The sequence below is a fragment of the Oryzias latipes genome, chromosome 12 (genome assembly GCF_053564925.1).
Source record: "Oryzias latipes strain Hd-rR chromosome 12, Olatipes_Hd-rR_3.1".
NCBI classification, from domain to species: domain Eukaryota; kingdom Metazoa; phylum Chordata; class Actinopteri; order Beloniformes; family Adrianichthyidae; genus Oryzias; species Oryzias latipes.
The window spans coordinates 2,302,610-2,318,002 of NC_136248.1; the positions used below are offsets into that span (position 1 = coordinate 2,302,610).

General features: G+C 42.6%; 1 protein-coding gene across 3 annotated transcripts in view; it reads left to right on the plus strand.

Annotated features, from left to right (window-relative positions):
• onecut2 (one cut homeobox 2) overlaps positions 1–9,713 on the plus strand; it is a 38,390-nt gene extending 28,677 nt beyond the window's left edge. The window contains exon 2 of one of the 3 annotated variants that reach the window (XM_023960605.2): positions 7,238–9,525. In XM_023960605.2, the coding sequence (XP_023816373.1) occupies positions 7,238–7,527 (290 nt within the window). In that variant the 3' untranslated portion in view covers positions 7,528–9,525. Of the gene's footprint in view, positions 1–7,237 lie in introns of all 3 variants that reach the window. The other 2 variants (XM_023960604.2, XM_078955578.1) reach the window with 2 other exon arrangements.
• The last annotated feature ends 5,680 nt before the right edge of the window (positions 9,714–15,393 follow it).

Consider the following 15,393-nt stretch of genomic DNA (forward strand, 5'->3'; position numbering starts at 1 on the left):
CCCGTGGCTTACAGCCCCTCCCCTCGCCGTCCTCTTAGCGTGTTTTCTACTCTCGCTGTTCTTTTAACTTGTTCCATTCAGCCAGGGGAGGGGCTTCAACCAGGAGACTCAGAAAACTGGATTGAGTTCAATCACGTTGCTGCATTCCTTCACTGTAAATTTCTGCTGTCGGAGATGCATGGAGGTGTGGCTGCCCCCCCCACAGTCACGGGGTGTGGGTCCGTTCTCAGTTGCAGCCGAGAGCCTCATGTGGAGGATGAGTGTGTTCCTCTCAGGGTACCGGAAGAACCGATGCAAATGTGGAGGTGCTGAGTGCAGTGGATTGTTGCAGAGAGAATTAAATGACAGTTAGCCGTCATGATAATTGGGGTGGGGGCCTGGACATCGTGACGGCATCGCCCACATTAGCGGGATCACGGCTGATTAATGGCAGAATCCAAACATCGCTCAGCCCTGCTGCCTCATGACAAAGAGACGAAGCGTCCAAATGTGGCGCCACACACAAGCAGTGAAGTGTATGTTGAAGGGCGACTTTATTACTTACCCTGCACTTATATGCCCTGTGTGTAATGGATACCCAGGCTTAAGTGGTAATGGTGCAATAAAAAAAAGAAAAAAGAAGAGGAGAGACTGGGAGTTCAGACGGAGGGAGGCAGAGAGATGGGAGAAAAATGAGATGAAGGAGAGGCAGGGCAAGAGGAGGAGAAGGAATGAAGGAAGCTTGGAGACCAGAGAAGAGACAAAGCAGGAAAGAGCTGAAAGGATAATGGAAATAAAAGAGCGGGAATGAAAATCAAAGAGACTTTGAATGATGAGGTACGAAAACCAAGAACAAAAGTGGCTTGGAAAAGATATCGCAGAAAGATTACAGAAAAAAAGAAATCTTTTTGCTTTCAGCAAAACCTAGAGAGAAATGTCAGTGTTGGTGAATGCAAAGGTCGACCAAAAAATAAAGAAATGGAGAGTCAATGGCAGCTTCTTTGTCCAAGAAGCTTCTTTCTCCTTACTGAAGGCAGTGGGGCTGCACTCCTGTGGCTTACAGTCAGCTCTATTGATCCCCAACTGTTTTCTTTCTCCTCTCGCATTGTTAATTTCTCAGCATCTACTACCTGAAACTCAGTCCCCCTCCCTTACCCTGTTTACATCCCGCCATCATGCAGAACTGAACCGGGTTCTGGATCATCAAGATCATTGATGGACAGGACAGCAGTAAAACATTTCTGTCTGTTAGGGATAGCAGCTAATAAAACACTTTTTATTTGGAAAATAAAATGAAGGAGGAAAAAATCTCTACGTTTAAGTTCATGTGTTGATTACAAGGAATCACAAGAAAACATGTTGTACTCTTAGCAGGTCTTTGTCTGGTGATCCCTTCCCTAAGTCTGCTCGTGGCGCTGAGACATTTGTTGTGTTTCAGTCACCGTGGAGTCTTGGGCGAAGCCGGCATGCAGGCTGTAATCCATCTTTGTGGTGAAGATGAAAACAGTCTCTAATGATTGTGCCGAGCTCCTCTCTGTAAGATGAAACCAAAGCGTGCCGGCTCACTCACTTCCTCCATCGTAACTGTTACTCTTAATAATAAACTTAATCCCTATTTAACAGTTCATATGGTGAAGCCCAGAGTGCTGCATGTGCAGGCAGGCTGCAGAAAAAGGACAGTTTTGTGCTCTGAGCAGCATCTCTACGCTGGACATGGGCGGAATGTACATCAAAGATTAGGAGCAAAGAAAGGGAATTAGTGTTGACTGTCTTATGAAACCAAAAGTTACCAGAAAATAAATGTTTTCCTCTCCGTCTGTTCCACGTGGATCTTTTTCCATATCATCCACTGTCTCCAGCTGTTTCCACTCCATTTCCACTCCTCTACACTGACCCATGTGGTCTCTGTCTTCACTTTGAATGGCCGTTTCAATAAAGCACCGCCTCCATGTTTCTATTGACGGTTAGCAGCCCTTAACTCTAAAATCACAGTATGAAACATTGATGTGTTTGCTGTTACTGTTACCTGCTCTCCAGACTCAATACTCCACTTCCATTCAAGTGAGAGGAGAAAATGCTTTGAGGTGGAATAATGGCCCCTCATTCTGGATTGGAGGACTTGACCTTCAGGGCCGAAGCGGATGTTTGTGAAAAAGGGTCAAAGCTTTTCAGTTTTTGAAAAACTGAGACTGTTGGGAAAAAAAGCTGTTGCTGTTGCCGATTGCTTATTATGATGGTTGTGCTGGTTTTCACCAGAACAGGTTGATGATCTTGATGATGGCTGTCTGTAATGATGAAGGCTTTTGCGATGATGACACACTTTCACGACACGAGGAGTCAGAAGTTGGCAAAAGTTTCTTTCCTCATTTGCTCCAAACCGTCCAGTGATGTGAATATCCAGGATGTTTTTGCTGAACACAGAATTTCAGTGGTTTCCTCTGTCCAGCCAGGATCCTCTGTAACGTGTTCACAAACTGTTCCTGAAAGCATATTCCTACGAATCATTGTTTGAAATCCACCAATAAATCAAATCAATCAAATTAAATTTGCAGTAGATTTAGCCTTTTGTGACACATCTGAGCAGAGGCCCGGTCAGCTGAGATTATTTTAGCATGTTTACCTCAGTGTAAGTAAGCCGTGTCACGACTGAAGCAATGTTTGGAAAAAACATGACAATCGGGAAAAGAAAGAAGAAATATTCTAATCTCCCCAGATTGATTGTAAAAGTGTTCCCAATCATGTCGTTTTTAGTCTAAATCAAATAACCTGTGTTGTCTAGGACATAGTTTCTGCAGAGCGGCAGTGTTGTTTTTTTTCAAACTTTAATTATGAATATTGAGAAAGTTATAAAACAATAAATTTAAATTCACTTTGGGCCAATTTTGGACCAATGACTTATATCTCCATTCTCGGCATTTCTTTTATTTTTTCAATAACATAACTAAGTATCTAACAAGAAACAAAACAGGGAACAGCGGATGCATTATTAGGGAGGGAGGGAAGTAAAAAAAAGGGGGGGGCGATCAGGGGTTTATTCATCTTGATTATATTTACAAGTCAGACATGTTCGTTACTTCCATTTGTTGCAAGTGATTAACATAGAATGCAGTAGTTTTTTAGAAATTCACCTCAGAGTTGTGGGCGGGACTTGTGGCATGGAGCAACCCCACCCCCCCTTCCAGTCACCCATCTGAGTACATGCTCTCCAGTTAGCTTACAGCCCCTCAGAACCCCAACCTAACATTAGAAATGGCGAGCAATATCAGAGCTTTCCATCCGTCCAGTTCTGATCCAGATTCCAGCTCAGACCAGGAAAACGAAGACGTTCATGTTTGTCTGCAGGTGGATGATCAGAAAGGGGCGGAGCTGAGAGCTTACAGCCCACCCATCTTTTATGTAGCAATTACAAGCGTTTTCAAGCGGGACGCCATCATAATTTTCATTATTTATGTCCGTCATCATGAGAAAAATGCCAGAAGAACTTGTTACAAACACCAAAAACACTTTTTTTTATTGGAGTGGGTCTTTCACAAACATAAACAAGCGCCTGAAGCTAAAGAAACTTTTCAGAAGGAAATCATTTTGTCTCCTGATAAATTAATACCCGTTAGTCGAAAAATCAACACAAATGTAGCAAAAACAAGCACGTTCTGTGACGTTAGAAGGTTTTCATGTTTCCATGCTCCATCCTCTAGTTTTAATCAACGTCGTCGATCACAGTCCACGTTGACAAGCAGAAAAACGATTGACCATAAAGAAAAAAAAGAGGAGTGATGCTGACAAAGCAACATGACAGTGGATCCACATGGAAAGACAAAGCAGAGAGGGCTGGCAGGTTATTGCCCGTGCTTCCTGTGCCGTTAGGGAGGCGGTGAGGAGCACACGGATGTCTACGGGATGAGCCGACAGAGCTGATGAAAGGCAGCGGGACCTCGCTCTATTGATCCCATTGATCCAGCCCTTACCTTTAAACAATAGGCCCCCATCCTACTGTCTTTACTCAAACTTGTAAACCCTTCTGAATAGTATAATTGTGATTGCTACTGTATCTCCAGACGGGGTGGGAGAAGAGCCTGATTGAATCACTGACGCCTCGTCCTCTTCCTCCTCCTCCTCCTCCACAGATTCAGTGTTTTTGTGTGGGTGGCTGATTTTGATTGCTCCGTGTTTCCACGTAGATGTGTCTGCACTTTTGTAGCTGCAGAAAAAAAGCCTGTCTGGGGCGAACTGCTGCTGCTGCTGCTGCTGCTGCTGCTGCTGAGCCTCATGCTACAGTGAGCAGCTGCAGTAAGCAAAAAACAGAGACACACAGACTCCTGTGAAATATATGAGCAAACGGAGGCAGGATGGATTACATCCGTTTTTAAGAACATAGGTCTATATATCTTTACAAGGTGCACAGAAGCCCCTTTTGTGGACGAAACTCTACTCTAACACTACAAATAACTATCTATTTGTCTCCATCTTTGCTAATTCACTCAAAATTGGCAGATTTTGTCAAGCAGACATTTAGACAACAGTCCCACTGCTTGAAGCTCTGCTCTCCGAGATGACAGGGCTCGTGTGGGGAAATGTAAAAATGGAGTCCATTGATTGATTTTCTAAAATAACTGTGATATAAAAAGGATTTCATAACCCCCCAGCAACTCCAATCTGAAATGACTATTTTAAGATTTTCATCACAACAGAAATTCTACGATACTGAAACGTAAACTAGCAGGTTTCCAAACATTTGTGTGAACTAGATTGCTGTAAAAACTATTACTGATAAAATATTCAGAGCTCCCTTTCCTCCAAACCAGCGGATTCACAAGTATCTGATATTTTTTAAAGAGCTTGAAATAACTGGTAAAAAAACCTCTGAATTGAAAATGCATTGGACCCACTCCAATTAAAATCACGTTGTTTTTTTGGTGTTTTTAACATGTTCTTGTAGCATTTTTCTCATATAGAGGACATACAGTATATAAAATAATGAAAACTGCGTTCTGAATATTTCCGTACTCAAATCGCGTTGGATGAGGAGCAGACAAAGACCTGCGTGTCGAAAAAGTCTCGGTTTGTGACGTAGCAGCATCCATGGGCAGGTCAAAGGTCTCCTGCTGCTCTGCAGAAAATAGGTCTTAAAGAAAGACACAGGCCCTATGATTGAAAAACATCTTAATAATTTAAAGACCACTGGGAAAAATATATTTGGTTTGGGACTAAAGAAATGATGAATGAATGACTAAATAAGTGCAAAGAACAGAATAATATTACTCATTCTGGTCATTGAAGAGATTGTCCTTTTTTTAAATCGTTGGATTGTTTTTCTGTTATGCTGGATTTCTAAACCCCCTGTAAATCTGCGCAGTGTTGTTTAACAAAATAATGTAACGTTTTATTTTGAAAAGAGTTTTTTACTTCCTGTTTAGGATTCACATTTAGTTTCTGGTTGCCTTTCTGTCACAGGCATTATTTCATGGTAGAAACTGGTTCCCTGTAACTAATTCAATATCACTTATTTTATTTGTTTCACTAAATACTATAACTTTATTTGTTTCTGGTGTTTTTAACGTGTTTTTGTGACATTTTTCTCAAGATGGAGGACATTTATAAAGATAAGTAAGCTTAAAATGGCATTTCTGTGAAAAAATGCCAGAGCCGGGTATCGAACCAGCGAGCTTCTGCACCAAGGATTCCCCATTTATTTCAATGGAGGCAGAAATCCTGGAAAAGTTCAAGGATTTGAAGGAGCAAAAGTCACAGTTGGAAAAAGCTGAAAGAGCTGAACATTTGAATAGTTGAATGGTTGAAATAGAAGAAACATTATTAGGCGGCAAAAATGGTGGAAGATACTAGAATAAAGAAAGAGAAACAGGAAAACAATGGCTGAAGGATTTATAGCATTCAACCAATGAACTCTTTGACTCGTTTCGGGTTCCATGGCTGCAGCGTTTGAGCAGATGTTCAGATGAGACGGAGTCAGTCCATCGGGCTGTTAGCACAGGGAGGATCTGGCTGCGTTCAAAGTCCAAGACGCTCTGTACTTTTAGACTTTGAATCATCAAAAAACAACATTTTTGGCCTGAAGAAGCTCGTTTGAACCTCACTCTTATCAGACTGATAACAACAGAAGGCCCAAACAACACATCCAAACAGAACAAATAAATCTGTGTTTAAATATGAGAAAATGTTTAACAAAGTACCAGTACTAGAGTCAATACTAGAAGTTTAAACTATGAATTAAAATTGAAAATCAATTAATTAATTTTGACTCTAAGCCACTGCTTTAGAAGTTTTATGGACAATCAAACAGATTTACTCCTGACTGAACTGGATGGTGAAACCATCATGTTGGTGGAGATCATCATCCTTCAGATGTGAGGATCCACAGCGCCACCTGTCAGTGACCAGCTGTAAGCAGAAGCATGGCAGCAGCTCATGTGAAGAGCCTCAGCTCACGCATGACAAAGCGTCCCCGTCAGAGAGCGTTCACGTGGGATGCTGAAGAGACATTTGAGCGGTTAGTGTCCCGCTAAAGCCTGCCGTGCGTCCCGCTCATGTGCTGTTGGGCTGCTGAGTGCTGTGATAAGAAGCTGAAAGGACACGGGGTGGGGGGGTCTGTGAGTGCTGGTGTGTCTGTTTACAGCGAGGATAGTTTCCTCTTACATAACAGTTCTGCTACTGAATTGAGTCCTTAACCAGATTCGTATTGATCAGTTGGGCTCTGACTCGTGCATACTTAATTCGAGGAGGTAATCGAATCAAACACACCCCGACCTCCTCCTCTGCCTCCTCTGTCAGACTTACCAAACATTGGAGGAGGTTCTGTTGTTTTCATGGCGAGAAAAGCGTCGTCAGCTTTACTGAGCGTGTGTGTGGCTTTTGCCTGGACTCAACTTTAGCTTTAACCATGTGACCGTATGAGGATTGACTCGTTTTTGGGTTGTCCGGGCCCCTGGGGGGGTCGTAGAGAGGGGTGGTTGCACTTTAGGGGAGCCCAGTTGTGTCCCCTGAGGCCCGTGCCGTCACCTTGTATGTGTGTGGTAAGTGTATTGTGATTCTTCTAACATGCGGGTGATGCTGTCATACGGTGCCTTACACAGCAATCTATAGCCATCGGTGAGCTAGATCCTCACATACCACACACAAATGCTGTGTGCACCAGGTGTGCACGTGATATGTAAGTGCCCGCAGGACGTCCACACAAACTTGTCTAATGTGTTGAAGAGGCTGTCTTTCCAAACACTGACACGTGGATTCTGCCTTTCCCCAGCTTGCAAACGGAAGGAACAGGACACGGCGAAGGACCGCAGCAACACACCAAAGAAGTCGCGACTCGTCTTTACCGACCTGCAGCGGCGCACCCTGCTGGCCATCTTCAAGGAGAACAAGCGTCCGTCGAAGGAGATGCAGCTCACCATCTCCCAGCAGCTGGGGCTGGAACTCACCACCGTCAGCAACTTCTTCATGAACGCCCGCCGCCGGAGCCTGGACAAATGGACAGACGACGGAGCCAGCCCCGGCGGCCAATCCTCAGCGTCCAGCACTTGTACCAAAGCATGATAGGAGAGGGAGGGGAGCCACGGGATGGGAGGGCTTTTTGGGGCGGGATGGGTGGAGTTGACGGGAGGGGGGGATGGGATGAGGGTCGGGGCTTTGTCCAGTTCAAGCGAGGAGGAAAACCAAACTTTTTACAATATTTTTGTTTGTCTGTTTTGCTTTCCTCCAGGGTGACAAACTGAGAGAGGGGCTGCTCACTGCCACCACTTGTTGTAGCCGAACCGCCTTTTGCAAATTTCTCATAAATCCACATGGAAGCTTTAAAACACACAAACCTCACTGGAGGGCAGAAACCTTCCGAATCATAGATTGTCACGGCTGATGTCTCCTCATGGACAGCAGACGGACACACTAGCCCAAATACCAAAGACTAGAAGACAAGAAATGTTTTCTATTATGCAATATAAGCTAGGAAACTACCAAACAAGTTACCAAGAAAAGCTTTATGACTGCAGAATGTGACAGACGCTCTGGGATAATAATAAGGGAAGAAAAAAAAACACTATTCTTTATTTTTGATGTTTTCAGACCCTCAGATGTCCAAAGAAACTTTGGAAGGTGGATTTTAAACATGAACAGTAATACTTAGAAGGCTTTTGCGGGTGGGTTTGAGGACAACAGGGAGCAGTCTGGTCTGCTGAAGGGGAGCTTATGTGTCATTCGTATACAAACCAAAGATATGCGTAGATTCTAGTTACCAGGTTCAGAATTCATGGTTTTGCTGATTGAACTTTGTGAAAGTTGCTCGCCTCAGTCAGACCTGCGATCAAAAGTGATCACGATTCAAAGGGATTTGACTCTTTAAAGCGGCTGGTGAGAATTTTCTCAATTTGGGACAAAACATGCAAGCACAAACGCTCAAACACAAACGTGCAAATTCCTCACGGGTTGAACAGCCAAGCCCTCAGCAGATGCAGCTCTCAGTGGAGAGGCATTGTGGTTCATTTTCATCGAAACGTGAGCACAATCCTAAAGCACATTTTCTTTGCAATAGAACCGGGGCCTACAGCCGAGCCGAGCCGAGCCGAGCCGAGCCGAGCCGAGCCGAGTGGTCTTCACATCTTAGAAAACTCAGGATGCCATTTTTTTCTAAACAGCGGCTGAAAGCCGTTCGGCGCTTGTCACTGCATGCTGTTCTGTACAGATGTGCTGTGGACTCACACAGATAGGACTGCTTTAAGGAAAAGACACACAACTTTAAAGAGTCATTTCTCGATTCCCCAGCTCCCAGCCCGACCTTCAGATAAACCAAGCTAAGCTCCAGATCAGCCTTTCCACGGAGCATCGGAGCGCCACCGCTGTCTCTGCTCCTCACTCAGAGGAAAGCTGAAGCAAAACCATGAGTCCCAAATCTGAGCTCACGAAAACCAGAGGCCTGCACCACTTATGCAGACTTCAACGAAACCAAAGACTACGTTTCACATTTTAGTCCTCTGACTTCCTACTGAATACGCTTTAGAGTGAGGTTTTCATTTAGCTTTGGCTGCAAACTCAGATGCTTTTGGGAGGTTTCTCCTGCCTTCACAGCCACAAACAGCGTTCAGCAGACGCGGCAAACCGGCCGAACCTGCAGAGGACGAACTGTCCAGGCGCATCAGGGCCTTTGTAATAATTAAAGAGGACAATCTTAAGACGATGCCTGGCCAGTCCGTTCCTTCCAGGAGGTCGGTGAGCCGGAAAATGTCAACACAAACCTCAGCCACTCATTTCAATGACTGTCATCAACTCATTGAGAGGGAAAAAAGGAAACAGACTCCAGACTGACAGGAAGAGAACATCTGCTTTTGATGGAGTCTATCAATGGCTCTCTGTATTGTTGTCTTCCGACCATTAATTCCGTGTTTCGTACCCATTGGTTTTAGGAGGTTTTATTCGAATGTAGCGCCGTCTAAATTGATAGAAGAATTAGCGCAGGCTAAATCCTCAGCCACTGTCACTGTCTGTCCCTCTCCTTTCACCCCATCAATCATCCTTCACTGAAGCTACCAAACCAAAAAGAAACACGTGAGAACGCAACAGTAACCAAACCAAAGCAAAGGCGTCAGTCAGCAGCCCCTGCTCCTTCAAAAATCCAGGCTGAGACGTGGCCTGGTCAGAGGCAGCCAAAGGCTTTAGGAATGCTTTGACGTAAAAAAAAATGGACACTTGAGACTTTTTCTATTTATTGACAAATCGAAACCAAAGAAAAACCTTTTTCTGCACCTAACTGTTCCAACAAATGGAAGAAACTGACTGAAAATGGAAGAAAATTATTACCAAACAGAGAAAAAGACCAAAAAAATAAAGAGTGGTGGCAACGATGTCAAGGACGACAGCAAAGATGGACGGAAGGAAGAAAGAAAGGATGACATCCTGGTGGTAGAAAAGTAGCTATGTTGTGCCTGGTGTTGCATCAGGCAATCTTTACGGGGAAGCAAGTTGGCAACTGGAAAGGGTGAAACCACACAGGATGGAGGGAGGAAAGAAAGAAAGACTATTGTCACCCTTTTTCTTCTCTCCAAGCCCTCAAAAAGGCAGAACATTATTGTGTTTCTCACGGTTGAAGTCTTTAACGTGTGCCTATGCAGTTTTTCAAAGTAAAACAAAGGTTAAAGAACAACAAAAACCTCATCAGCTACCAAACCAAAGATTCACTGTTAACCCAAGTAGCAGTACTCCCCCCCCCACCCAAAAAAAGGGAAGATGTCCAAGGGTCTCAACTGTGATTGGTCAAAACCCCTCCTAAAATACCATCAACAGAATCCAGAAACCTGTTTTTGATGCGGTGAAAAAGCTTTATTGAACCACCTTGTTTCACAGCGTAGCCTAATCAGACACTTTTGCCTTGGTAGCTACCAAGTTTGTTCTTAGTTACGGTGTTAAGCACTTTCACAGTTTAACCACGAGCAGCTACACTATTTTTGGCTACTCGTCCAGCTGGAGCCGTCGTGACAGGACAGGGAAAGACGAGCTCGACGCTGAGCTTTGTCACCAAAGGATTCTGGGAAAAACTAGGTTTTTGTTTACTGCTGCAAATCTGATCTGGGATCAGGTCCCATTTTCCTCCAGAACAAGCTGCTGGCTGCTGCCAGGAAGGCGACAGGAGCTGCTATGGGACACGTACAGAGCATACCAAAGATTTTCTGCTGTACTGACGTTAGCACACTGTCACTTTTTCCTCGCTCCACGCCGAACCAGTTTGGTTTTTTTTGGTTATTCTGGTATTGTCTGCGACTTTTTAACTTTTCTGAAGCCAAACCCCTCATGAGAAAGGCATTAGAGGCTCATCTGTGAAGCTTTTTCAAAGAGGTAAAGGCCAGCAAGGCTTCAACTGGACCCTCACTGGAGCAGGAGAGAAAAGTGGGCATTCAAGAGGCAAATGAGGTCATCTGTAGAAGGAATGCATCACCGGCCAAAGCATTTCATTTATATAACACGTCAAATTGAATTTGCACGGTGAGCCAAAACAGAATTCCAAAAGAATCCCACATTTCTAATCTTCTGTTCTGAAGTTTAGTTGTAATGCTGCTATATTTTTATCTGAGAGTTGAACCAACACCCACAACATTAGAAAAGACGTGTGGATGCTTCCAAAACATCCGTAGCTTTCGTTTTATAGACCACACAACCGTAAGTCCATTTCCAACGTGTGAAAAGCAAAGTGTTGCTAAAATGACAAATGAAAATCCCAGCATTTTGTGGCTCAAAGTGTTTTTTTGGGCTGAAAAGTTAAGAAAGGCAGACAGTCCCATTTTACAGATTTTTCTTTGATAGAGGAGGGGTTCACACTACATGTCCCCAGATTGGCTTACGACTTGGGGGGAGGAACGATGCTACTTCCTCATCTATACAACCACAATAAATGAAACAAAACCAAAAAGCAACTGCTGAGAGAAACTGCTAAACTATCGGTCAAATAGCTTTATTCTTAGTTTTCTCTCCGTCTTTCTGTATGTAAAGCTTCTAGTCCAAAGAAGTCCCCCGCCCACCTGAGCCAGTCTTGCTGGCCACGCCCACGGAGGGGCGGGATTTATGGCTCAGGGGGTGGCTGTCATTTTTCATTCCCTCTTGCAGTTCTGTCTGGATGTAATACAGGCTAAATCTGCCAAACCAAAAAGTGTTAATAATCATAGAAAAAAGGGGAACAGAGGAGAAGTCCAAACCAAAAACTGACCCAAAGAGGTTTATTGCTTGTTTGTCGAGTACTTATGAAAATGTTTTGCCAATTAATATTTCTGCCACTTCGGTATTTCCTAAGTTTTTGCAATATGTGATTCATTTGTAAAGTGATTTATGGGTTTTATTAATTCTTGAGTAATTTCAGCGAACAAAGTTTTGTGGCCAAAAAAATCCCCCAGAATCCTTTTGACCTTAAAGATGATTAACTTTGCCAAAGTTTACATCCAATCTTCCCTTTTCTTTCTGGTTGAAGCTTTATTTATTTATGAGGTGTTTTAGAACACATTAGTTTTGTACTTAATGATAATTTAATGTTATTTAATTAGATGTAATTGTTTTCGATTCCTATTTATGGGTATTTAAGAATGTTAGTTGCATCCAGGATGCAGTGCTTATGCCAGGCCGTTTAATTTATTCTTAGCTAGATTTACTTTACAAAGCAAAGGAAATGTTGTTATGAATGTTTAGACTTGATGACAGAACAATATAGATTGTCAGACTAGATTTATGTATTTCTGAATGTCAACACGTTCTCTGTAGCTAATCTTGCTCCTTTATTTTTGGTGTTAATTTATTTTTTTAAGAATGAAAAGAATCTCCTTGAATCCTCCTAAATGATGAGCACTGCATCAGACTTTTCCTTTTCTTCTTTGGGAATGTTTTAGCTCAAATGTTGTTCATTTTGTTGTTGTTATTATTTGTTTTATTCCATTCTTGCTGACCAGTGTTGAACAAGCAATGAACTTCCGACTGACGTAAATGCCCCTCGATCAGGTGACGTACGGGCCACATGCTGATTTAAACGGAACCGCCAAAGATAACGGGAATCCTTAAGAGGCCAATAAACTGTGTGTTTACATCCATGCAGCTCATACCCTGGTTTAGCCCAACTCTTTGAAAATCATAGCTGAAAGGAGTTTGTAGACTTCCTGTCATTGTCTGTTCATAGAGGACTTATCCAGTACAAAGAGGATGGAAGAAACTCCTTCACAGAGAAAAGTATTTTCCAAATGTTTTCCTTTTTCCCATCCATTCCCTGCCTTGTGCTGGTATTATCGGAGCTTATCCGGGTTTCTGTGTCCCTGATGTGATGTTCCCACCACAGTCGCCACCGTCACACCACAATGGCTGCTGTGTCTCCCAGTGTGTGGCTGTGTGAATGCAAACACACCCACTTGTTTCACTCGGTAAGGAAGAAAACGGACGAGTCCCTCAAAGCTAGCTGCTTCCAGGACTGACCTTGTCTGTGTGTAAAATAGATGAAGAAAAAAAAACCTTTTGTATTTCAATAGTGAGAACCAGGGAGGCTACCTCACTGACTTTCCATTTGTCCTTTTAATTGTGTTGATGAAACCAAAGATTTGTTTCTTCTTCAATGCGGTCTGCGCTCCGCTGCAGGTTTTTCTGCTCTTCTCCTTCCTGCTTTCCCATGATCCTCCTGGGGCTTTCTGCCAAAATGAGCTGCAAAAACCAAAACTCTGTGATCATTTTATTACTTGTTTGATAGAAACTTTAGAATGAAAATTTCAATTCTTGCTGTTCCATTCAGGCAAATCTCTCGATTTTTGAAAAGTGCAAAGCTTTTTGGACCGTTTTTGTTGTTTTGGTTATCAATCTTGCTTTGCCTTGTAAGTAGAAGGAACTCTAACAGAACACTGTTGCAACAGAGGGAGCACACATATTGCTTTATTGATTGTTAACCACGCCCGCCTTCATAAAGTAGACATAAGGTCAGAGCGCTTTTGTTTTACATCGCTCTGTAAAAATCGCCGGATAATGTTCACAGATCTTTCATTCACTAAATCTGTCTAAATAGTGCTCAAGAGAAAGTTTTGCATTTAATCACTTTACAGCTTGTGGTTTAAATCCCCATCTCAGTCATTTGACAATGAAAATGTTTCCATCCTTAAATTTAAAAAAAATGCTTTTATTTGAGTTCAAGTTCCTGTGACAAAGAAACAACCTTCATGGATTACATTTAAAACCTTCACAAATGATCTGTTCTTCACCCAAAAAAACAAAAGAGGCAGAAACAGGTTTGTGTGAAATGAAACTTTAAAGTAGAACATTTGAAAGCAGAAACAGCTTCCTGTAAAGCAGAAAACATCATTGATAATTGAAGTCAACGAGCTCAGTGGCATTTAGAAGCGCCTCGAATTGAAAGATCATCATCTAATTCTTCAGGAAAAAGGCTTTTGTTGCAGTTTTGGAAAGAGAGATTTCCTACAGCGTGAAGAATTCTCATAAACATTTCCCAAACCCGATCAAAAAAGAAAAACACATTTTTATGCCTTTTTCACAAATTCTTACCCACAATTTTTTCTTTCTATTAATTTGTAAACAAATCTTTCTCATTTTCTTGTGTTTTTTTATCAGATTACATGGATGAAATATGCTGAATCCTAAAAACAAACAGAATCCTTGAATAAGATCATTGAAGAGCCAAATTGAAGACACTTTTACAAAACTGTTTGATTTAAATAAACCTTTTAAAACTCCTTCCCTGCAATCATCGGTGAATAAATGTGTTCAGTTGGAAATGCAGCTCTTTTCTGTCCTTTAGCTTCACTCGGTTACAGAGCTTTCGATGGAAAACGAGGAGAAAGGCTTGTGCTGCGCAGACCGCTCGCTCTTTACCAAACTGTTGCAGAAATACCTCATACACACTAGTGTTAGGATGATGTTCCAGAGCTTATGTCATAAATTATTCACGTTTTCACCCTCATTTTTTTCTTAAAAATGAAACGAGTGTGGGTAAAAAAAAAAAGCTTTTCTCATTTTTAAGTCAGTCTACTTTATGTGAGAGCTAAGAAGTGAATGCTTGTATATTTCATGGTCCTCCTCTGGATGTGTTCATGTCGTCTCTCTGTCAGGGACGGGGGGGGGGGACGACACTTCAAACCTGTTTTCCGGCTCAGTTTAAACGTTAAACTTCTACCATGTGAATGTTTTTGGGATTGGGAACAATGCTAGAATGATATGTGTCCGTCCAGAGAAATACCAATGATCCATTTGTTTAAGAAGCTCACACCCAAAGAATTATGCAATATGTTGTCTCTTTTATTCTACGCTTTGGTTTTTCCTCTTTTGTGATGCATTCCACTGCAAAGCCCATGCAGCCGTTCTATTAGCCCAGACTTTATGCATGAGTATAATTACAAGTAGCTAGCCGTGTAATGCATTGTGATCGCTATCATTGACCTCCTCCTCATCATTTGGTCATCTTTGACAGCAGAATTGTGTTTACATGTATATGACCTTTGACCTGCTCATGTTTAGGCTGAAAACCTGCTTCATTAGAGTCAAGCGGAGCGGGAGAGGAGGGGTGTCAGACTCGCAGCTTTATCCGCCAGCTATCCTGTGGCGTTCACGTCCATCTGGAAAATCAAACACAACCCCGGTCATCTCTGGAGGTCACTGGGTTTTGTTCTTTTTTTCTTTCTGCAACACAGACTTCCATCCAAATCAAGTGAAAAGACATTTTTATGTCTGTGGAGTTTAGCTTCTCCTTCTTCTTAACCCGAGAACAAAACCGAGCATCGCAGAAGCCTGCAATCGAACAAAATGAGTGAGGGAACAAAGAATGAAAGTGGATCAAAACACAGAAGTGAATCAGATCCGAGCTGCAGCAGCATCCAGCCAAAACACGAGAGGAAAAGGACCAAGCCTTACGTCATGAAACCGAATCCCCGTGATGATGGAAAACAAAAA